The sequence below is a fragment of the Myxocyprinus asiaticus genome, chromosome 3 (genome assembly GCF_019703515.2).
Source record: "Myxocyprinus asiaticus isolate MX2 ecotype Aquarium Trade chromosome 3, UBuf_Myxa_2, whole genome shotgun sequence".
In the NCBI taxonomy this organism is placed as follows: domain Eukaryota; kingdom Metazoa; phylum Chordata; class Actinopteri; order Cypriniformes; family Catostomidae; genus Myxocyprinus; species Myxocyprinus asiaticus.
In genome coordinates this window covers 12,547,200-12,571,787 of record NC_059346.1, presented here as the reverse complement: position 1 = coordinate 12,571,787, position 24,588 = coordinate 12,547,200, and the positions used below count along the sequence as shown (strand labels likewise).

General features: G+C 37.4%; 1 protein-coding gene across 12 annotated transcripts in view; it reads right to left on the bottom strand.

Moving 5' to 3' along the window:
• Window positions 1–24,588, bottom strand: part of LOC127420180 (autism susceptibility gene 2 protein-like) — a 518,748-nt gene that overhangs the window by 104,997 nt on the left and 389,163 nt on the right. The window contains exon 1 of one of the 12 annotated variants that reach the window (XM_051662315.1): window positions 16,406–16,456. The exons of the other annotated variants lie outside the window; for them this stretch is intronic. Coding sequence (XP_051518275.1) covers window positions 16,406–16,441 — 36 coding nt within the window. The 5' untranslated portion in view covers window positions 16,442–16,456. Of the gene's footprint in view, window positions 1–16,405; window positions 16,457–24,588 lie in introns of those variants that run through there. 12 annotated transcript variants of the gene reach the window in all.

The following is a 24,588-nucleotide window of genomic DNA, read 5'->3' as shown; positions in this document are numbered from 1 at the left end:
AACTTGTGACTAGCAGACACAGTTCAGGCACGCCAGACGGCCAGTTTATAGAGGGAACTTTAGGAAGGCTAAACATCATGGCAGCTGCCCCAGGCGTGTCACATTTATCTAACACTAACAACAGCACATTGTGCAGGACTTCTTTTATCACCCTGGCCCCAGATGTGTGGCATATGAGGGCTCAAGGTGTATAAATAAACACTCAAGAAATTTCCTGTGAATAGCAGGAGCGCAAGCCGCGCAAGCCAAGCGACCTAAGCACATTGCGACAAAGCGCAACACCCTGTCTGTTTATCATCGACCCGACAACTGTGCTAACCTTGTGAGAGAGATGATGGTTCTGGCTTTCACACTTACTGTTTAAACCTCGCCCCTGAGCATACCAGCGACTGAGTCAATCTTGTATAAAAAGCCTCCCATGGGGTTTTCAATTACATTCCAATTCTATTCGCTACAGTGTTTACGTCACTTGAAGCAATGTTAGAGGCGGCGAGGAGGATTAATCATTCATCTTATCTTACAGAGTATGTAAAGAAATCAATTATTTTGTGGGATAGTAAACTTAAAAATGAAAAAAAAAAAGGTTATATTTACAGTAAAAAAAAATTTTTTTTTTTAAATAGTTAAAAAATTTAACTAAACAACAAAATGTTAGGGCTGCCCCCTGATAGTCGACCAAAGGTTAGTCAATGAGAAGAGTCTTGGTCGACCAAGTTTTGATTGGTCGGTTGGTCGCAGAAAAAACTCCACAGAAAAATGACGAATACCAGTATTAGCACTGGTTGGACGCTAGGTGGTACTATGGGGTAATTTTCATTAAGCAGGGTTAGGGTCAAGCCTACACAATAAAGCAAGACACCTTGATTTCAAACTTAGAACTTAGAAAAAAATAAGTGTAATTAAAATGTGTGTTGTTCACAATAAAAGATGGTTTTACAACAGTTGTCAACATCTGTCTGGCAAAGAACCTACTTCATCTGTGCATTCTCTACTGGTCGGGTATTTCGTTGTCCAGGAAAATGCATCATGTGTGAGAATAAATTTGTTTTGTTCCCTCCTTCACGATACATACATACATATATACATATATATATATATATATATATATATATATATATATATATATATATATATACACATACACACACACACACACACACACACACACATATATATACTGCAATATCCAATTACATCGGCAACCCCTGGGCTGAGGGATCGGTGAATGTTCTTGCTTTAGTGATTTTGCATTGAAAATTAAATTAATTTATTTTAAAAACCAAAAACTTAAATCAAATACATTTCTAAATTCAAATTGCACTCCAAACGAAACGAAAAAGCAATTAAAATAATGAAGTTATAAAAGAATAATATATATATATATACACACACACACACACCTTTCCATTTACCATCAGGCAAGTATCCGTCTAAACATGCAGATGGAAAATTACTTACACAAATGAAGCCATAAAAACAATTATAAATGTAAAAATAATTATAATAATTATAATCACTGAAATATAAATCATGGTTCGAGGTGAACTTGTTTTTGTATTATTTTATGTTTTAATCACAGATGTATAGGCTGCAGAGTTGGTCACAATAAACTGCTCTGTGGAAATAAAGTGAACTGAACTCAAAACACCTCCTGAGCTGAGATGTCTGAGGTCATTTGCAGTACTCATAGATGGTACTGTTCTTGCAAAAAATAAAAATAAATCGGAAGACAGAAACAAAGAGTGAGAACCTTTTAGATGCGCGTGTTCTACGAGAATGCACGCCTCCGTATCAACACGTCATACATGCGCATAGATGGCTTTTCTGTCATCTGTTCTTAAAAATATAATAAAGTGTTTCTTCAAGCGTGTGTCTGTGTGTCTACGGGCAAATTATTTGTAATATTAATTTGATAATAATAGCCTAATAATGATAATAATAATTTAATAGATGGGAGAACGAGCCAAATATCGTCTTGACATCGTCAAAGGCATCAGCTATTGGCAATCACTCTGACCATCGTCAATCCCCGAGGTCATCGTCTGCCGGCACAACCCTAATGTGCATTTCTCTCTACAAATTAACAAAATGTTCAGACAGTCTCCTTGCTGGTTTTTCAGACACATTCAGAATCATTACCGCTTTTGCCAGTGTCACTGCGGCTCGCTTCGTGTGTGCACTTGAAATATTTATATTTTAAAGGCTCATTATTACGGTTTAGTATTTCTCTGTAATGTAAAACAGTGTCAGCAATGTTACTAATAACATTCTTTCTCAGCCCTGGAACTCAAACCATTTTCTGATGCCCCCCCCCCAAAATATATTCAAGTAATTAAATGAATATTATAAACGTGCGACTAGTCGACTAATGGCTTAAATTAACTCCTACTAGTCGACTAGGGAAATCTTTGGTCGGGGGCAGGCCTACAAACTGTATAATTTAACATTAAACACTTAACTTTACATAAGCGATATCAAAAACAGTAAAAAAATAAAATAAAACAAAATACATTTTTTTTTCTTCTAGTTTTTCAACAAAATATAATCAAATGTGATGGGTCACGTTTAATTTTCACCATTTACTATAAGGTAAATTCTAACCACTTTACAATAAGTACATTTTTATATTTATATTTGTATTTGTTAACATTAGTAAATTCAATTGCTTTGATGAAATAACAATGGACAATATATTTTTACAGCATTTGTTAATCTTGGTTAATGTTACTTCAGAAAAATACAATTGTTCTTTGTTAGTTCATAATGCACTGACAAATGTTACATATACAACTTTTCATTTAAAAAATGTATGTTGTAATTACCATTAACCAAGATTAATGAGCTGTAAAGTGTTTTTTTCTTTTCTTTTTTTTTGTTAGTTCATGCTAACTAATGTGGTTAACTAATGTTAATGAACACAACCTTATTTTACAATATTTAACCATAAAATTACAAGTACTGTCTAGTTAAATATAATCTTTCACAGTATATTGAAATGTAAATACCAGTTAACCAAAAAACACTGTTTTACTGTAGCATTTTTACATTCTTTTTATGTTAAAATTAAATTTTTTTTTACCAGTGTATCATGTTTACAAAGTACTTTGTGAAAAAGTGTTTCTGACTTCACACTAAAGTCAGTTAAGATAACCTGACAGTGACTTGGGAATAACAATTACACATTCTGTAAAGCGTGTACATATTTGTTCATGCTGTTACAGTCTTTTGTACTCGGTAAATACTTGGTAATTAGAGGGCTGTATAATGAGGTAATGCACACCCTGTGTAAACCAGTTCATCAATACACCAGGGTTTCCAACTACAAAAAAAGAAAAGGAAAAAAAGGTCCTATTTCAACAAACTAAACAACATCCTTATTAGCTTTGAGGCATTTTGTGAGAGCTTCATTGAACAAACGTTGATATCAGTTGGAACAGGCACTGCCAATTAGCACCTGTATGCCTAAGAATTTTTGTATTGTCGGAAAGTGCAATAAAAGGCATCAGAAAGAGCTGGCCGCCGATGGTGTGTGTGGGCGCGGTATGCGAGTTGATTTACAAGAGACCCAGTGGAAGACAATTAAAAGTTGCTTCAGCTGCCAAGAAGGCAATGCGTAAAATTGTTCACTTCGGATTAAAATATAATGAAGCAAGTAAATGCATCTTTGTCTGACATGCTACACTTTCAATTATTCATGTGCAAAGGGGGAGAGAGAGAAAAACAACAACTGGCAAACAGTTTCCCCAGGGTGTTCAGCCCTTATTCTAGAAGGCACATGATGGCACGGATGAATTTCTCTCTCTCTATTCCTCTGCGGGTTAAAAGCTTTAATAGTCCCTTGCGAGGTTCACCATATCAGCTCATTGGGATACAAATGAAGTAGGTTACATTTAGCACAACTAACACCGCAATGTCAAACTGATCACTGCTATTCACCTTTTCCAGACGGATCCTGGCACAAGAACATTATGCAGCCAATTGATGTTTCATATTGGAAAAAGCAAGGTTAAGCAGCTAATTTCAGATGCTCTTGAACAAATAAGCACAAATCATGTCACAACAAAGCTGGAACAGCATTTTAGAGGCAGCTAAGTGTTAATACAAATGCAATTTCCGTTGTCCTGATTGCCTTTCCTTGTAGCCCTTAGCATTGGTATCACTATAATCATCTCTTGCACACTTTCATGGCTTGAGAAAACCCACCTGAGCACTAAAGTGAGATCAGTGTTAGTGATGTTAACATTCCCATCTGGGAAAATTCTTTCCTTTCGTTCATCAATGGGATTATCCGGCAAAACTCAGTCAAACGTCACACACTTTTCCTATGGATCTATAAGAAATCAGTGAGTCGTTTAGATGTAGTCCTGTTTGTATATCATATCTGCAGACATAAAGAGGAATTGCACTCAACGTCCTTCCAGGATTGGTGGCAAACAGCAAGGAGATAAAAGGCGGATAATCCCAGAATGCCAAAATCCCTCAACCCATCATCCTGGATCCATCCGCAAGGCAAAACTCCAGAGTCCCCACTCTATCCGCACACTGCTTAAAAGCTTTACAGCGAAAAAGAAGGGGATTTAACTAAGTGGTAAATGCAGTGCTTCGCTTCTCACCAGGAGAGAAAGGTGGAGGCCGGGGTGGGGGCCATTTACTGTACGTCTCCCTACTGAGCAATAAAAATGGCTTTACAATGATAAAGCCTCCTAACATGAAAACCTCACCTCATTCATAGATCTGACTGATGTGAAACTCCATTAAATGAAAAGGTAAGAGGGCTCTTGTGGTGATTTATGTGACCTGTGTGAAAAGAACTGAGAGGCCAATCTCTCAGGCTTTCTAGTTTTAATGTTCCTTCTCAATGTATTGTCAGATCATATCTTTAATAAATGCATGATGATACCTATGTATTCTCTGTCTATAAGTGTTGATCAGCAGGGTTGGGAACCAAGAGCCTGTTCTTATTCAAAAAATTTTTTTTCAAAATACCGGAAACCGAATGATTTTCATGACTTTTGGTTCCGTTATCGGTTCTCGAACATGCAAAAAACATCCACCGATGCAGACAGAAGACTGTACTAAAATACTCGGAATTTACTCGTGCTGCCCTGCTGCTGAATCTACAGCGTGAAACAGAGCACGACCAGTTTAGTCTGCCGGTTCTTCTGAAACTACAGTGCAATCAGTGAACAAAATGACTCTAAACGGCTGGTTCTTTTTAGTGAAAGAAAAACATACTAAACCACAATAGTAATTGATTCTGTCATGTCCGACTCAAAATGACCCAAGAACTGTTACCTTATTACATGTTTTTAAGGCTTGTGAGACTTAAATCAGAGTACTTACTAGATGGTTATTAGCATGAATGTGTAGTGTTCAAGATACACATTATGTTGATATTTGATGTAGCCTAATTAGTGGTATTTTATAAACATTTTTTTTTTATTATAAATTAATAAAGCAATGAATGAGTAAAAAAAAATTTGTTTAAAAAGCCTGTGTAAACACCTTTTGCAAGAATCTGTTATAAATCTGTAATATATAATGGTTTAATTACTTGGTAACAGGCTGCAGAGGGCAGCAAATCCAATAAAGGATTTTGCATTTGATCTGCATTTCCAAATATTAATTTTTTGAAAGCACTAGGCTAAAAGAATTGTTAATGGAATCGTTGAGGAACCAGATTCAATAAGAGGAATCAGAATCAGAACCGGAATCAGAACCATAATAGCTAAATTCCTAACGATTCCCATCCCTAATGATGATACCTACTGTACTGTATGCATTCTCTATATATTAGGATTTATTATGAAGGAAACCTTGCAGTATCTATAGATTCAGAAAACAGGAAATGTGGAACACATTATCCACCAAACCAAGCCAGAAAACAAATTCCCCTGATCTTTGAACCTGTGACCAATGGCAAGCTATCATCACCTCAACCCTGGCCCTTTCCCTCGGTCATGCTCTATTAACGGGTGGCATGTTCCTCATAGCAAACACATGCACCTTGAACACCTGCCAGCCACATCAAAACCCACCCTGGCCGAGGCCTTGAACCTGCCACCTGGAGGCCATATATCACCCAGCCAGGGCTGCACTGCTTCAGCACTGAGGAAATCTCACCAGATCAAACAGATACCAGGGAGGAGAGGACAGAAATACACTGGGAATCATCTCTCTCCCTCTCTCTCTTTACCATCCCTTGGCTGATGGTGAACAGGCATCTTGTGAGTTATGATTGAAAGCTCCCTGTGGGTAATCAGAGTCTAACAGAAGTTCGCCCTGCGGAGATGGAGCGAATGCGGCCTAATTATATTTCCCCAATCCTTTAGTGTATAAGTGTGAGGATGTGTGCCTGTGTGTGGCTCCTGCCCATGCCCATCAAACCTTCACTACAATGCAGCAGAGGATGTGTGCCTGTGTGTGGCGCCTGCCCATGCCCATCAAACCTTCACTACAATGCAGCAGACAAATCAATGATAAGCCCACCGGGCCCCTTTTGCCCCCTGACACCTCTCTGCCTCTGTCTGCCTTCGCTTCCCATTATAGCTGGCTGTCACTTGTTGGATTATTACCACTGCACTCTGCACCCACAGTAAGGAGAGGGGGAAGACAGCCTCCTCTCTTTAAGTCAGCACAGTCTCGCTGAAATTTAACAAGATCCCCCAGCGCAGATCAGCACAGAATGACAAACACGTATGTGTGCGCACAGTTCTTAATCATAACAATTTCTTGAATTCAGTTTTTTATTAGTAATTTATTTTCTTTCTTAAAGTTTGGCAGTTGGATGGCTTATCTTATGAAACAATCAAAACTCACTCTAGCACAGGTCATTTAATGCAATAAAGCTTTTGTTTTTGCTGAAGTATGAAACGGAAAACGTCTTACATGTGGCTTTGGAATTCCGCAGAACGTTTCAGATATCACGTTGAATTAATGCACCAGGAAGCATGAATGAAAACCACATAGTATGGTTGACAGTTTTGACCATGTTCCACACCTCAAAGAAACCACTTTGATTGGTTTACACTGAAAACAGCATACCAAATACTTGAGCAAAATTCCTGGTACATACAATGTTTTGCTCACGTGTAAAACGGTGCAAAAATAAATGTCAGCGTTTTTCTGTCCTGACACACACATAAACAACTTTATGGTACAGCCTGAATCCAGATGTTGGACATCGGTGCCCAGGAAAAATATGTTGAATAAAAACAGGGAGCCAAAGTAAAACAGTACACATTAAATATAATCAAAAAGAAACAGAAACATAAACAGGCCACTTGAATTAGTTCTCACATATAATTTGTTTTTGAAGGAGCGAAACCATGCTTTGCCAAGAAGAACAAGATGAGAGAGCACTCAAATTATATGAAGTCCAAAGCCCTGCCGACAGTCTACTCTTCAGCAAACATAGTCCTGAGGAGCTGCGTAAGTTTTCAGACTGCATGTGGCTGGGAGTTGGGGATTTCCACAATCAACCTTTTCTACCCCTTAAGGCACAATACAATGAGATGTTATTTATAGCTAACAAAATACATATGTTCATCAAATTACAAGCCGAGTTCAAGGTCAGACTCAAGCTCATGCAAAGTATGCTTTTAATACAACAAGCTTCTGTAAACAGAACAAGGTTTCTTTCTTTGATTTTGTGTTAGACTGGACACTTTTAAAACTAAAGGTTATAATCAAAATCAAAATGGGTTTTACTGCCTTGATGTTCCACAAAGAATGTTTCCACCAGTTTTGTATTTTCTTATTAGAAAACCATCTGCAAATGCTTTAAAGCCAATACATTGATCTGAAGAACTTTTATTGTAACATTAATACCTTCTTTTAATCTCCAACACAAGAACCATACACAACAAAAAATGTTTCTTGATTAGAAGAGGTGTCTTTGCTAAATCTAACATCAAGTTTCCCACCTGACTTTCGACTTATTTTCAAAGACTTTTTAAGTCTTTTGTCATTAATGGCTAAGGATTTTTTAAAATACACACACAAGGAGGAATTTCTAACTGATGAAATATCTTGAGCCTGATCTCATGAAAATTACACGGCCATGGCGACATAAAAAAAAAATAAAAAAAACACACAATTGAAAAAGAAACTATTTTATTTTGTGGTGCTTCTATGAGACTTTCGGCTCATGTGTCGACTTGCGTGCTCTTCAGTACTCATACTCCGGTCCTTTGCTTTGCAAATGCAAAGCTCGTTGAGCAACTGTGCAATTTGAACACACTGAAGCATTCTGTGTTTTAGTGTTGTTTTAGCGCCTCTAGTGTTCATTTCACCAGGAAAGTGCCGCAAGGTTTATTATTTTACCGCTGAGATAACTAGAAAAACTCAGATTTGCTATGAATATTTCCATTTCTTTTCCATAAAATTCCTTTACAGTATATTTCAAAGTTCTCCATGACTGTGGAAATCCTGCAATATGCACTGACAGACCATTATTTTTTAAGACTGTAGCTCTGCATTTTCTCTAAAAATGTTGCAAACAAGCTATCAAGCTGAAGTAAACTTTATTGAGAGAAACAACTATTATACAAATAGCTAGTGGTTTCTCGAGTCAAGCTTTAACGCAATGCATACAGAGCAAGGGGAACTTTGTGTACTATCAAGTGCGGTTTGAGCACCTATCTAAACAGTGGTAGTCTAACTCGCCCAGCACAGGCCACTGTTTGTACAGGCTCTCTCTCAGCTCTCTGATGTTGCCACAGTGCTAAACTGCACAGCTGTTGTGCAATCTGTGGTGGTGTTAATTACCCTAATGTGAACGGCAGCTTGTCAGCCCCACACTAACAAAGAGGCCTTATGGTTTTAATGTTGGCCATCTTTCGTTCTCCCTCCCCCTCTGCTTTACTCTTTCTCATATGCTCTTTCGCCATCTTTAACCTTCTCTTTTGTCTAATTTCCCTCTCTTTTAGCTTTTTATTCATCTCCCATTTCTTACCTTCCTTACCCTGGCAGACCACCCGCCATAAAGGCTACACATCCCTGGAAAAAAAAAAATGCATTTAATGAAACCTCCCTGTGCAAATCTTCTTAGTAAGGAGAGAAAGCGGCTAAGGGACCAGATTAAACAAGGATTTAATCCAGTGCCAGTGAAAGGGCTTAAAAGGAAATATAAGAGCAATGAATGGTAGAATGCAGATGCCCTGAAAGGAAGGGAAGGCGGAAAATCTGAAACAATCACTCCACATCTGACTTGGCATCTGTAAAAGCCTCAGAGACCTCCAGCTAAGAGAGTGGCATTTTTCACAACACTTCCTTACAAACTTTCATCTAAATGACTATTTTCCTTTGCGATCGTGTTGCTCTTTCACGTCTACTATTTAGAACCATAACCAACTCTACACTACCATCTACACTCACTGAGCACTTTATTAGGAACACTATGGTACTAATAAAGTGCCCGATGTGGTCTTCTGCTGTTGTAGCCCATCCGCTTCAATGTTTGACATGTTGTGCATTCTGAGATGCTATTCTGCTCAGAGTGGTTATCTGAGTTACCGTAGCCTTTCTGTCAGCTCAAACCAGTCTGGCCATTCTCCGTTGACCTCTCTCATCAACAAGGCGTTTCCATCTGCAGAACTGCCGCTTACTGGATGTTTTTTTTTTTGTTTTTGGCACCATTCTGAGTAAACTAGAAACTGTTGTGCATGAAAATCCCTGGGGATCAGCAGTTACAGAAATACTCAAACCAGCCCATCTGGCACCAACAATCATGCCACAGTCGAAATCACATTTTCCCCCATTCTGATGGTTGACGTGAACAGAAACTGAAGCTCCTGACATGAATCTGAATTATTTTATGCACTGCAGTGCTGCCACAGGATTGGCTGATTTGATAATTGCATGAATAAGTAGGTGTACAAGTGTTCCTAAAAAACTGCTCAGTGAGTGTATGTTAAAATGTATTTTACATTCTTTCTCCATTTTAGACAGACTTACATAAAATTTACATTGTAAATATTTCTCCAGTTTTTCTCTGCTTGCACTTTAGACACCCAAAACTGTGCATTTTAAAATAACTTATTATCCTGTTAGTCCTAGATTGGATCTAAATGGCTACTGCCCAGTAGTGAATACAAAATGCTTGAAGCCTAAAAATTATCTTCACATAAGTAATGCAGAAAAAAGTGATCTCACTTGAATCTCAAATCTCTTAAATGAAGCAATGGCAAAATGCACGTGTTCAATACAAGTTAAGCTCAATCAATAGCATTTGATAATGTTGATTACCACAAAAAATTATTTCGACTCATTCCTCCTTTGCGAAGTCTAGGTTACAGTGAGGTGTACAATGGAAGTGAATGGAGCCAGTCTTTGGAGGATTTAGAGGCAGAAATGTGAAGCTTATAATTTTATAAAAGCACTTACTGTATTTTAATTCTTATGGTAAAATGTGTGTATTATTTGAGCTGTAAATTTGTTTACATTGTTGTTTTTATAGTTATTTTAGGGTTTACAGCGTTACCTCAACATGGCAACAAAGTTGTAAAGACTGGATACAACTTTACACAAAAAAAAAAAAAATGTTAGTAAGTGATTTTATCACCGTAAAATCATGCTAACACACATTTTGTTTGCATCTTGTGGCTATACTTTTGATACAGTGAGTATTTTATAGTTTACAGATTGGCCCCTTTCACTTCTATTGCAAGTGCCTCTAAATTAATTAATTAATTAATTTTCATGCCACAAATGCTGTCACTTGAGCTTAACTTGTATTGAACCCAAAATATTCCTTTAACTGGCAAATGGGTTTTTGTTAGTACTGTAGGTATTGACCAGGGGAACATAATAAAGGGGAGCAATGTGAAGTTATCCACTCTATTAACAACCTGGAGTAGGTCAGATCAGAACAAAAAAGCAACTAGCTATGAGAAGAATCTAAATCTCTCAAACAGTATAGCCATGAACCAATGTGGCACTTCTCTCAGGTGGCGTGCACTGTTAGTCTTCCTTCCTCCCCTCTTCAATCTCTATCCTCTATTATTAGAGTGAAAGAACAGCTGGTAAATAGCATGTCTGGGCCACGGGTTTCCATAATTTTCCACACCACACAAGGCACATTTAATTATGAGCTATAAAGGTGACAAGAGACACACAAGTGCCTGACCGGAAAGCCAAGTGCTGAGGGGAATGCAGGAAAGGCTGCTGCTGTCACAATGGACATTCAGGAAAGTACAAGGAGGGCATATAAATATTTAGTTGATATATATTCATTTATAGTTTGTAGTAGTGATCGACCGATATGGGTTTTTTAATGGCCGATGCCGATATCCAGAGAGCAGGGGGGCCTATAGGCTGATACAATGCCGATATATCAAACAATTTAATTTAGTAAATAACATAAACATAAAATTGCTAAAAAATAATAATAAACTCTTATTTAGCACTATATTTACTCAATTTCACACAAAATTGTAACTTTGTAATAGTAATAAAAAATAATCTACAAAAATATTGTATTTTAAATGGTAGATATCAGTTTCTTCTGATTTCTGTTTAGTCATCAAATTTTAGTAATTTATTTGCACATGAAGAAATTGTTAATATATTAGGAAGAAGGAAATAACGGTACATACAGTAGTCCAGCAACCATGGATGGCGTGTCCACGTTAGCAATCACATTTACTCAAAAAATACAGAAAAACCAATTGTACATACAGTGCATAGTGAATAAGACATTTACTTATAGCACACGTGAAGCGCTTTTACCTTGAAGTTGCACCATTAAAATGAATGGGAGAAATTAGAACGCCCAACTGCAGCCAACGGTCAATGGATGTAGATAGGAAGTCTCGCCTTACAGGTACAAGAGCCAATCACCTTTTAGATACAGACAACGCCTGTCAATCAACTCGAGAACATGCATGCGCATTAGCTATAAAAATTGGGATTTTTTTTTTTTTTTTGCGTAATCTGAGGTAAAAAAGCACCATTTATGATACCAGTGTTGTCAGATTTTACTGCTGATTTGAAATATGTTCTATGATCGTAATCTTGACCAACTGTTATGGAGATTTCTTTCTTTCCCCATTCAAGTAGATAGAAGCTGCGCTGTCATGACTAGAAATAGCCTCCCGAAAGCGTTCCAAACATGGCCGACAGTGGACTGACTTGTTAGAAAGACTTTGGTTGCACTCACGTGCTCGTGCAGATCCAGTGAGCAACAGCAATCTCCTGACAGTTTAAATAGCCAGGATTGCCTGCTTGGATTGTGACCACTGACCATCATGATTTGGAAATCAGAGGAACTTTTGATCCTGAGCCTGAAGTTTTGATTCTGGCTGACAGAATACATGCTTCAGAGGAAGATATTAGATGAGCGCTCATCGGGAAGGAAACGCTGGATTTTCGTGAGGTTCGTGAATTCTGGTTTGTGGTTCTGTTTAAACGAGATATGTGCATACTAGCAGATGGTATATGATATTAGTTTTATTGATATTTGTCCTTTTATCATTAGACAAGACAGTTAAAAGTTACAGTTAACAGTTGAGGAGAGAGAGGGAGAATGAAACAGGCGAGCACTTTAACATTATGAGCTCAAACGCACCTGCCACGTCTCTGATATGCGGACTGTTTAAACGAGACTTCGTTGCACACCGGTCTATTATTGTAGTAACATGATGCATGTAACAACAAAACAATCTGTGAGTGTCTCAGTCGCTTCACATGCAAGCAGGCAATTTTCGGCGCCCTCAAGAAAAAAAACTTTTATCAGCGGATGACGATAACTAAAAAAGTCAGAATATCGGCCGATTTATCAGCCTCAGCGATATATCGGTCAACCACTAGTTTGGAGTAAAAAGAATCATAAGGTGTGAGAAAAGTGGTTGAAATAGACCTTCACCTTAAAAAAGCTGAACACACTCAATTTATATTCCAGATGCAACACATTCAAGGTAGAGAATGAGACACCCTGCACAAAAGAGACAGGGTGCTTTTGGTGTTCCATTCTTTTATTGCACTAAAAGGCATGGCACTACGCTCCCATGCACAACGACTAATTGCAATGGGATCACACAAAATCAAAGCGAGAGGTTTCGGAATTATTCATCTGCCTGCCTCTGTGTTTGAAGTGTAGTGGCTGTGGTTAATCTGCAAGGCTTTGACAAAACAATAGCAGTGCCACAGCCGGCCAGCACGACCCAAGCAGAGAGGATAACTCCCTGACATCCAGTTTTAGGGTCTCTGTGGCAGAAAAACACTGTGTGCCATGTACAGCGGGCCCTGTTCAGCTGCATCCGCTAAGTGCAGCCAGCTTGAAATCCAGCTCACCCAGCCAGTGAGTCACTGACCTATGACTTCAGCAATACCTGGAGGTATTCAAAAGGCCTTGGCACATCGCTGTTGTGTGCTTGTGTGTGAGTGCTTGACATTTAGCTTAAAAAAAATGACAGAAAAAAAAAAAAGTGGATGGGTCACCAGCTTCCAAAAGCTTAGAGGGCTTTACCAAGAGCAAAGTGATAAGACCATGAATGAGAGAAAAAAGAAAATGGAAAATTGGGTATATTGTTGTGGCAGTCCATTGTCTGGACATTTTATTTAAACTCAAAGCATTTGCCCACTGGAAAGGTCACTTTGTATAAATAAGAGCCTTACAGAAATACCCTCTATTACTATATCTCTATATAAAACTATATAGAAAACTAGATCTCTTTCTCCATGCCATTTTCTTCCAGCTGGTGTGCCAATGCAATGCTTTACTGATACCAAATATATTGGTATATAAAAATTACGACTTTTGACGGAATTACTTACTTCTATGGAACACAAAAGGAGATGTTAGGTAGTATGTATGCAAGTCACAAAATTCACTTTATTTATAAAATAAAATTGTAAAACTGCTATCGTTCAGATCTTAACCAGAATAACACATGATCGCAATTCACTTAATCTTACATGATAACTAATGTGCATAATAAAAACCATAATAACAATAACATTTAACATATCAATCTCCCTAAAAGGCATCATTGACGAATCTGGTTTACAATGGAATCAATCTTGTTACTGTGGAGCTTAAAGTACAATTCTGGGTTCATTAAAAGTTCAGCTTAATCAACAGCATTTGTGCCATAATGTTAATTACCACAGAAAATTATTTAGATTCTCCTTTTCATCCCTCCATTTGCAAAAAAGAAAAAAGAAGACAAAAAAAGAGGTTTAATGATGTGGCACTTACGATTACTGGGAATCGTAAGGAATTTAACGATTCCAATAATTCTTTAAGCACCTTTTTTTTTAAAGAATTATTTGGAAATGAGAAATGCAATTCTTTTTGTATACTACCCTCTGCAGTCTGTTACCAAATCATTTCAGATTTCTACAGAGCAGATATAACAAATCAGCAATAAATGTAATAAAATTCTGGTAAAAGTTGTGTTTGCAGACTTTTTAGAGACATAATTACAATCCAATAATAGATCTTAACTATATTTTAAATAAACAAACCTAAACCAACAAGAAATGTGATGGCATATTTCATTAAATCGTTTATTCTTTATAAAATTCCACTTATTACAACAAATCTCATGTAGCTTTAATTATACATTGTCATACTAGTCAGTAACTGCACTGCTTGATTTAATAGAGACACAGGTCATCATTAAATAAACAGTAACAGTTCCAGAGACAGTTTCGACTGTCGTGTAGCCTAATGTTGTACTTCAGGCTTGTGAGATTTCAACAGTTCTTATTTAATTTTGAGTTGAACATTCATAACTTGCACATCAGTATAAAGATTACTTGTATACTGGACTATAAATGGAAGTGCTGTATGTTTTGCGCTGTAGATTCAAAAGAACCGGCTCATTAGAATGATTCTTTTGGGAATATAACTGTACCGGAAGCGCCATATGTTTCGCGCTGTAGATTCAAAAGAGCCGGCTCGAGATCGGGAATCAAATGCACTGGTAGATCTGTGTGTTTAACGCTATAGAGTCAATAGAGGGCAGCACTACTGCAGTGATGTGCTGCTGGAAACACTGTCAGACTACTTCAGGACTCTGTTCCAGCCACGGCGGATGGAACCTGTTCTGAATGGAACCTGTTCTGAACAAGAACTGGTTCTCCATTCCCAACCCTACTTACGATGGAAGTGAATACGGCCAATTTTTGGAGGGTTTAAACTAAATTATTAATGTATTATTTTGTTGAAACTTGTGTATTACTTTAACTGTAACTTTGTTTAAATCGTCATTTTTGCACAAATGACAGGGATTAGTGTTATGTCGCCATGGCAACGATGTTGAATAAATATAACTTTACACAGAAAAGCTTAGTAAGCAATTTTATCACACTAAAATCATGTTAATATGCATATTGTTTATATATTGTGGCTATACTTTTGAAACAATGAGTATTTTAACATTTACGGATTGGGCCCATTCACTTCCATTCTAATGGTGCGTTCACATACAACGCGAAGCGAGCATTTCACGCGGCGCAATTACATACAAAGTCAATGCAAAGATGCGAATAGACGCGAGAAGCGAATGATGCGACTCGAACACGCGAAATCGCTTCATTCGCGTATGACGCGTTGTCGCGAAAGCATATCAGCATTGAGATTATCTGGATGTCACTGAGGTACTGACATAGTAGCAGAAGAAATCTGGAAAAATAGATGAAAAAATTGATGTAGCGGTGTGTGGGCACCCAGAATTGTATGACACAACATCATACATGTATAGAGACCAGACGAAGCGGCAGCCATCCAGACGCAGTTCCTGGAGAAGGCGGTGAAATTCACCGAGGTGTATGCGCCTCCGGATGATATCATGCACCCAAACACGACGGTGTTTGGTTTTCTGACGTATCTGGGACTTCCACAACAGAAACAGAGCAGCAATCGTTGTGGTATCGGCCATGGTTGATGGCGGAAAGATAAGTTATCGTAGAAGCCCCTCCTCCTGTCCTTTCCCGGAAGAGAAGGGGGAATACTCGCGGGTTCGCGTAATTCGCGTGAACACGAGTTTAAACACAAATTTATAATCCAGCGGTCAAACTCGCGCGAGCAATGCGAGGCGAAAATTTTCTTCGCGTTGTATGTGAACGCACCATAAGTGTCTAACTGTAACCCAGATTTTATTTATTTTTTTAAGAAAAGGGTTAAAAATTATTTGTTTGTGGTAACACTATGACACAAATGCTGATGATTGAGCTTAACTTGTATTGAACCTGGAATATTCCTTAAAGCGCAAACAGACATTACCACTCAGTGCTTGTCTACCTTTATCACGTCTTACTCTTACAAAACTCCATTTATTTTCTTCTCGGACTATGAGGACTCAAGATATAGCTTCGTTCCGGAAGGTCTGTCATATCAGGCTATGCTGTGATCTGCCTCGACTCTAATATTACAAATAGCTGGTAGATTTTTTCTCACCCTCTTATCATGACTGCCGAGCCAGGCCTCCGCCATATCAACTCTCCGTGCCTGATAAGTGGAGGGTTTGAAGATATGAACGAGGGAGCGTTTGCAAGCTAATTCCAGAGCTGCATCTGCACAAGATTAAAGATTAGCCTCTGGTCACAGGGAAAAAAGAAGAAATATTCATTTGATTTGTAGGGGAGGGAGGTGAAGGTGAACTAGTTTTAACGAGTGTTTGGGCAGCCGCTGAAATTCGGCTTCACTTAGTTTTCTATTACATATCACAAACAGTCATCCTACATGGTGTAATGAAAGCAGGAATGAGAGCACAAATCTTTCCGTCAAAAATGCATTTTTTTCGCCCATCGACGTTGTGAAAATCTAAACACTGACAGCAGACTTACCAGTGGAAAATAAATTATCTCATATGCCATAATATGTGTGACATGTAGCAACAGCTACTGAATCCCTCACTCATATGTTTCAAGTGTTTTGATGTACTAACCCAAGTGAACCTGCAACCTAACAGCACCTGACCAAGTCAACAGATCCAGTCTTAAATGTACCTGGCAGTTCAGAGAGGGTATGAACCAATTAGTCTATATACTCTCTTAACATCTGGGTTTTAAGGATTATATTCTAGGTTCAATACAAGTTAAGGTCAATCGACAGCATTTGTGGCAAAATGCTGATTACCACAAAAAAAAAAAAAAAAAAAAAATTCCACTTGTCCCTTCTTTTCATAAAAACAAAACAAAAAGCAAGAATCTGGGTTACAGTTAGGCACTTCCAATGGAAGTGAATGGGGCCAATCCGTAAACATTAAAATACACACTGTATCAAAAGTATAGCCACAAGACGTAAACAATATGCATGTTAACATGATTTTAGTGTGATTAAATCACTTACAGTTAATCTTTTCTGCGTGAAGTTGCAATTTTACAACTTTGTTTCCATGACAACGTCATGACGTAAACACTGTATTCCCGCAAAACGAAGATTTAAACAACTTTCCAGCTCAAATAATAAACATGTTTTATCAGTACACTTAATGTAAGTGCTTTTATAAAATTATAAGCTACATATTTCTGCCTTTAAACCCTCTAAAAATTGGCCCCATTCACTTCCATTGTAAGTAATTTTTTTTTTTTTTTTTTAAGTTAAGGAAGGCAGAGTCAGAATAATTGTTGTAGTAATCAACTTTTGATTGAGCTTAATTTGTCTTGAACCTGGAATATTCCTTTAAAAGCTGCAGTCTGACATCATACAACTTTGAGCATTACATTGTCACTCTCATAGTCAATGCCAGCATACCTAAATAAAATGTACGCGAACATTTGTTGCAAAGACGTTTGTGCAACGTATATTACATACAATTATCAATAACACATGACACACCAGTGATGCAAAATGCTGCTGTGCAAACCATGATTTGTGATGCTGGCGAGTATCTTAAATGGTCTTGATGCAAATCCACCATGCAAATATCATTCAACGTGTAGCCTAATGCAAACAGACAACAAACCAGCATAATCTGCATAATTCTGCCCTGCCTGAGGCAAGCCGTTTCCATCACCTTATGCAAGTCGATGCACTTTTAACCACTCTCTTAACTCATGTAGTCATATTTAAGTTGAAATTCAAGCCGTCTCACATGTGTTTCTACTGACATATTTCCTATATGAGATACCGGCCATGTAGCCAACTATAGTGATAACAAAAGGTAGCTTCAATATTAAAAGGCGGGTTCAGGAAGCCCAAGCACCCAAGGCGCAGCTTATATGCGAAGGACTTGTGAGTAACCTTGAACGGTTGATTTGCCTTAGTCTACCTATCCTACGTAATATGAAATGAATTCATCTTAGAATACAAAGCCAGAGCTTGACAAATGTAAACCTTATGTAGAAAGAAAGAAAGAAAGAAAGAACCAATTTCAATAGCCTATACAAAGCCAAAGCTTGACGAATGTAAAAAAGAAAGAAAAAAGAAAAAAAGAAAGATTCAGAATTCTAATGCTGAAAAAAAGCACAACACTGGGCAATCACAATAACAGCAGTAAACCGAATGAAAACGAATGACTTCATGCAATAATTTGTTTGCGATATCAACGCGTCAGGGGGGGAAAAAACACTTTAAATCGATAAAACAAAACCCGAATCACCGTGCAAGCAAAGCCTTATTCACAAGACTTCAGACACATGATCCGATGTCGTTTTACCTTTTTCCTTATCTTTATAAGACAGCATTGCACGGAGAAGCGCGTTGTGTTCAAATAAAACAAGGGCTCATAAGGTTCCAGAATAATTCAGAAAAATGCACTATAGGCTTGTACCTTATTAAAAACATATTCTTACCGAATTTTATATTAGATTCGCTTCCAGAAAGAACAGAAACTCAATTTTGCCAAAGGTGACAGAAATAGTACAATTCCGTTACATCCAGTACATGCTTTACAAATGGCACGGCAGTTGTTGTTTTTTTCCCCCGCTGAGATCGCGTCGAGCGCTGCCGACTGAAGGCAGACAAGAAATACGAACCTGTCCCGACAATAAATCTTGAGAGGAACGTTTTTAACGACTGCGGTGGCGAAAGCTGTCAGAAGCGGAGGGTATTTTCAACGACAGATCAGACAGACTGATATCTGTTCAGCAATGAGTCATACATTCCTCATTCAGGTGGATGAATTCTGATTTTCTAGTCAGGTGAAGGCGATAGATATGAATCCCAACTCGTGGAAGCTCCTATGACAGGTCATTAACAATAGATTCCCAACAGAAGAACCGCTCGAATTCACAGCCACAAAACACCGCAAAACAACATCCCATGGACTTGTAATCTTGGTAATCTCGTCTATGTCGAATAAACGAACGAATCCGTTCGCTTTTGACGTATCTGGAAGGTTTTAAAAGTCCCCACACGAATCGAGCGCGTCCGGCGCCTCCGCTGCGCGAGGCTCTCCAAGCACATTCGGGAGCGCGACTGTTCCGTGCGCGCGAGCTGAAGTGCGCTTCAAGCGGCCACTCCGCTGGGTGTGTTTAAAAAAAAAAAAAAAAGACAGGACAAGACCAAAGCAATCAATGTACGAGAGGCGCAGTCTACATACCACCGTCTTGTTTTTCTCTCATTTGAAAGAATGAAACCTCACCCTCGCAGATATTTAGGCAGAAAATGTAATATAGAGGAGTTAATTAGGTCAGATATAACTATATCTCCCGCCCAAAAGAAACTTTCCATTGATGCCACCATAGGCCTATTCTAGACTCTGTGTACAATTCAGTGTACTGTTGTTCACAAAAACAATCAAACACATAGGCACTAAAATGCCATTTACAAAGTTTCTATTTACTAAGGAAGACATTTCACTAGTTCATAGCCTATATCTGATGGTTATTTATTTTTGGAAGTCAAATTCTGTACAAGCTCACCTTTAAGTCTTGATTATTGAACATAATGCTACCGCTTTAATTATGCATGAAAATCAAAACACACCCCAATAGTAAGGCATATTGTTACACTACAATGGGAACTTGCCATTAAATAGCTTATTATATTATTATAATATTATATACTATTATATATTTACCTTTATTATAAAGTTTACCCTTCCCTTAATGTATGCCAGTGTGGTTTTCTATATTTCAGTTGTTTACCAGACAGCTATAGCAAAAATATGATGCTTTACACTGAGAAAAAGAAAAAGATTGTGTGGTGAACTTTGAAGTAAATATAGCTGAAAAGATTAAGTGCTTTCTACATTTAATAAGTTAGTTTAAGCTTGAACATGAACATTTTAAGTAAATCCTACATTCAAATATGTAAAAATGAATGCTCTAGCTTCTATGTAAATATTATTTATTATTGATAGTTATCTTTACAATGTGTCATCATGTATCAGTCCTAAATTAGAAAACCTTGTCATATTTATTTGCTAATTTTAGTAAATTTCACTGGTGAATATAATAAGGAAATTTTACTTAACTCTTCGAAGCTGGTGTTCCCAGCATACACCACGCTTGAATAATTAATGAGATTGGATTGTTTCACTGTTTGCAAGTTTATTTACACCGTTTTTATTGTTACGCTTGATAACTTCTTGTTTTGTGCAGTCTGAAGTTAATTTACCCGTTCATGATCAAAACAAATTATCTGTTGATTGTCACTGTTATCGTGTTTTGTGCACCAAGTGTTGAGTTCTGCATGCTCTTTATCTTATTTCTATCACCAGTAATGCAGGGTGATGTAGTCTCATAGACTACATAGCATGCATTAAGCTTTTATGTGGGAGGCTTCTGTGGTGCATAATTAAACATGTGCTTGTAAGAAAACTTCAAAACATGACGTGTTCTAATCATGTGTTCATTTAAATGTTAATAATTGTATTTAAGTTCCATGTATATCATACAGTATTTGAAAGTAAAAGTTACTGATTTACTAACATGTTTAAGTTAAATTTACTCACTCACTTTAATCAATACTGTGTCATGAAGTTAAACAGATTTCACCTAATTTTATTTCATTAAGATTTACTTAGGAAAAAATGTGTGCAAAAACTTGCGAAATAAAAACTTACTAGTTTATTATTTATTTATTTTTCAGTGTAGGAATTTAACTTTTGAATGATAGCCTACAGTAGACTTCCCAAATGTATTCTAATTTAAGACAACTTTTGAACTATAGAAGTTTGAAACCAACATAGGAAACCACTCTTGAAGAAAACAAGCATTTGTGTAATTGGACTTTTGACCCAAAACTGTATGGTTACCATATTCACCTTATTCAACCCCGCCCCTTTTCTTCGCTCCGCTCTTCCGAACTTTGTCATCTAACTTCCTGTTTGTATTGAAGCTACTGAGAAGAGTCGATCAAAATGGATTACGTGTGGGAGCACAGAAAGTATTTTTCCACAAGAGTTGATGGTGTGAATCTACAGCGCCCCTTTACTACGTGAAAATGCTAGTGAGGTGTTTTTTCTGTCACTGTAAATGTTTATTTTTCTGACACTCACGAAGATAAATTGGACCTGGCAGATCACATTCAGACAGCTATGACACACTGCACTTTTTCATGATACAAGCGTTTAATTGTATTAAGTGTAATTCTGCTTAATTTTATGTTTCAACTTGTTAAAATGTGTAGTTGACATGAAATTTCCAAAAGTGACAGTATTATTACACATGCAAGTTCATAACATTTTTAACTTAAAAAATGTGTCACCCTACATTTTTTAGAGGCTTAAATGTGATGAAAATAGATATAGTTGCACCCTTCCCTCATCAAAAATCTGCTCAACTAACAATAACATGATGGGTAAATGAAACGATGGCCAGAGGTGTCGTACAAAGATATTTTGAATGACTTTGTGTTGTCTCTAGGACTTTCATGAGAACAGAGGCATATCAGTACGTCCACAGCGTGAAGATAGGATCTTTATGAATGAAATACTCTTGTATTAAAATCTCCCCACTCTGCTTCTAGTTGTTATGACATCCCCTGAACACTTTGAAATACTCATGATAGCTTTTGACAACTCTATAACCTGTAAATCCACTTCACTAGCTTATTACACTTTGACATCAACACCATAGATTTCCATACAGCAACCGCTAGAATGGAAGTTCCGAGACAAAATTTTCAAGATGGCTGCGCGCTAGTTTATCTGGCACATAAGGTGAATTTGTTACACTCCTTGTGACAACAACTCTTTACAAATACAAGGGTCGATTAAAGTAACAAATGCAGACACTGCATTTTAAAATCCTATAATTTCTTCCAGGCTGTTGGAGGGTTGATTAAACAATACAATTTTAATTAGAGGATGTTTTGATTAAACATGTTTTCTAGCTTGATAAGGTATTAGTTACAATCTGCTGTGGATAAATTCAGAGATCAAAACCACTTGGAAATCAAATCAACTGGCCAGAGTGTCAAACAAAATGAGGAAAGGACAAAAATTCCACAGAGAAACCTTATCTGCATTCAGAAAGAATAATTAAACATCTTGTGTTTCATATGAACTGTACACACTATGTAATAGGCACAATCTGGACTACTCAACATTGGAAAGCTCAGGGGCCACAAAGCAGGATTCCTAAAGCCTTGAGGGTCGCATTCTTAATTTTAGTAATTCTTATATATATATATATATATATATATATATATATACGATTGATTTATTAATTATATATAAATAAGTTTATAGTGAGAGTTCAATTTTAAAGTATTAAATATAAATCAGGGGTGTAACAGTTCAGTTTTCTCATGGTTTAGTTTTACATTTTCAAAGAGCCACTTTCTACATCATTTATTGCAAAATAGAAAGCACGCAGACATGATCAGTTCTTACTAAAATGAACCATGGTTTTACTATATACATTGTAGTTACCATGATTGTAATAACCATGGTCTTAGCAGAAACCATGGATGGATTTACTATAGTAATTTTGTAGTAACCATGACTGTAGTATTTATTTATTTGTATATTTTGTGGCAGAAATCGTGGTTTTAATATTATTAACCATGGTTTTACTACAGTAATATTGCATTCATATACTCATATACACGCATATTGACTGTCGCTCTCATATGATACCAGCTATCCTCAAATATTCTGTTAAAATATTTTGTTACATTCTTAACAGTTTTTTTGCACTCTTAACTGTTCTGTGATTCAAGTATACATAAATTTACCGTATATATTCTAGAAAATTTGCACCTCACAAATCATACACATTTAATAGCCTATTGATAAATATATTTTTGATTATGTCAACATATCGTGGGTCGCAAAAAATGTCTGCGGGCCGCATGTTGAGTAGGGCTGGGCTACAGCTTGGCTGAATCAAAGCAGTTTTCTTGAGGGTTTTAAGTTGCGGCTGGCCTTAACGAGAACCAAATGAATGAAATCTTTTAAACCCTACAAACTTAACCAACCTTCTTGTTTTGCTTTGACCAGTGGCAGAATGTTTAGTGTAGATTGTTCCAGAACATGCAATGGCACTGTGTTTCTAAAAAGTTATTGCATGGAATGTGAAGCTTGTAATTATTTACGAGCTGATTGCGATTACAAGTCATCCCCTTGCCTACACACTTCCTATTAAAACCATCAGGGATTCAGAGAAAAACAGCACACAGGACAGAGACACCCGCATATATGCAACCACAATTGAGTGATTGTGACTGGGCTGAATAATCTGAATGGAATTGTCATACTGTACTTTTACTGTGGTCTGAATTGCTTTATTTGTATCTGAGAAAAAAGGCAACAAATCCAGTATATATGATCTTCTGTAAAACCGTGTTGTGTTAGGTCAGGGAGTACAATGCATGGATCAGCTTATTTGGAAAACAGCACATTATCTTCATGCAACAATTGATCATTGGTGCATCTTTCTGAGACACTGAAACATCATATTTCTGATGGGCCATGCACAGAATATATTTGTGAAGATACAGAATCATGTTATGGCACTAACCTCAGCTGAGACAAATGGAATTTTTGATTAGTGCCGCAGACTTGCCACCTGTCAACAGTAATGGGTTTCACTGTGCCAAGGGAACTCTTGGAAAATCTGTCTTTAGATCCAATTTCTGCTATAGGGCACATCTGACAAAAGGAGACACATTTTAATATCTCCTCCAGCTAGCTATTATCATGAGTGGTGGAGAAGTAGAGGAAGAAGAACAACGCTAGAAATTCAAAGTTATGTTAAAGTTCGACTCCATCAGATGTACAATATACAATCTTTCAGAATGATACAAAGATCTAAACAGAAAGACAAGAGGAGAGAGCAAAATAGGGATGGAGAGAGTGAGAGAAAGACACTCAAGTTGCCTCAGGTTGCCTTTCAGCTATCTTTCCCTGTAGATTCATCTGTCAGAGCTCAACCGAGAAAGACAGAGAGAAAATGCAGGCCTCATTGGGCTTCTCATCCTCAGGCTTAACAATCCAATATTGGGTTGTTGCCGATGATAATTATGCTCCTCTGATGATGGAACACCTTGGGCTAGTTGCGGCAATTTGCATCACCAAACATGGCAGATCAGCATAGAGGCAGGAAAGGTTCAACAATCTGTCCTCATTCTTCACCTCACGTCACTTTTGCTATGTCATTTTTACTATTTAAATGATGATGAATGTCCTACACTGACAGATGAGGAGGACATGGTCATTTCAAAGCCCTTTGCATCTACTTTACATG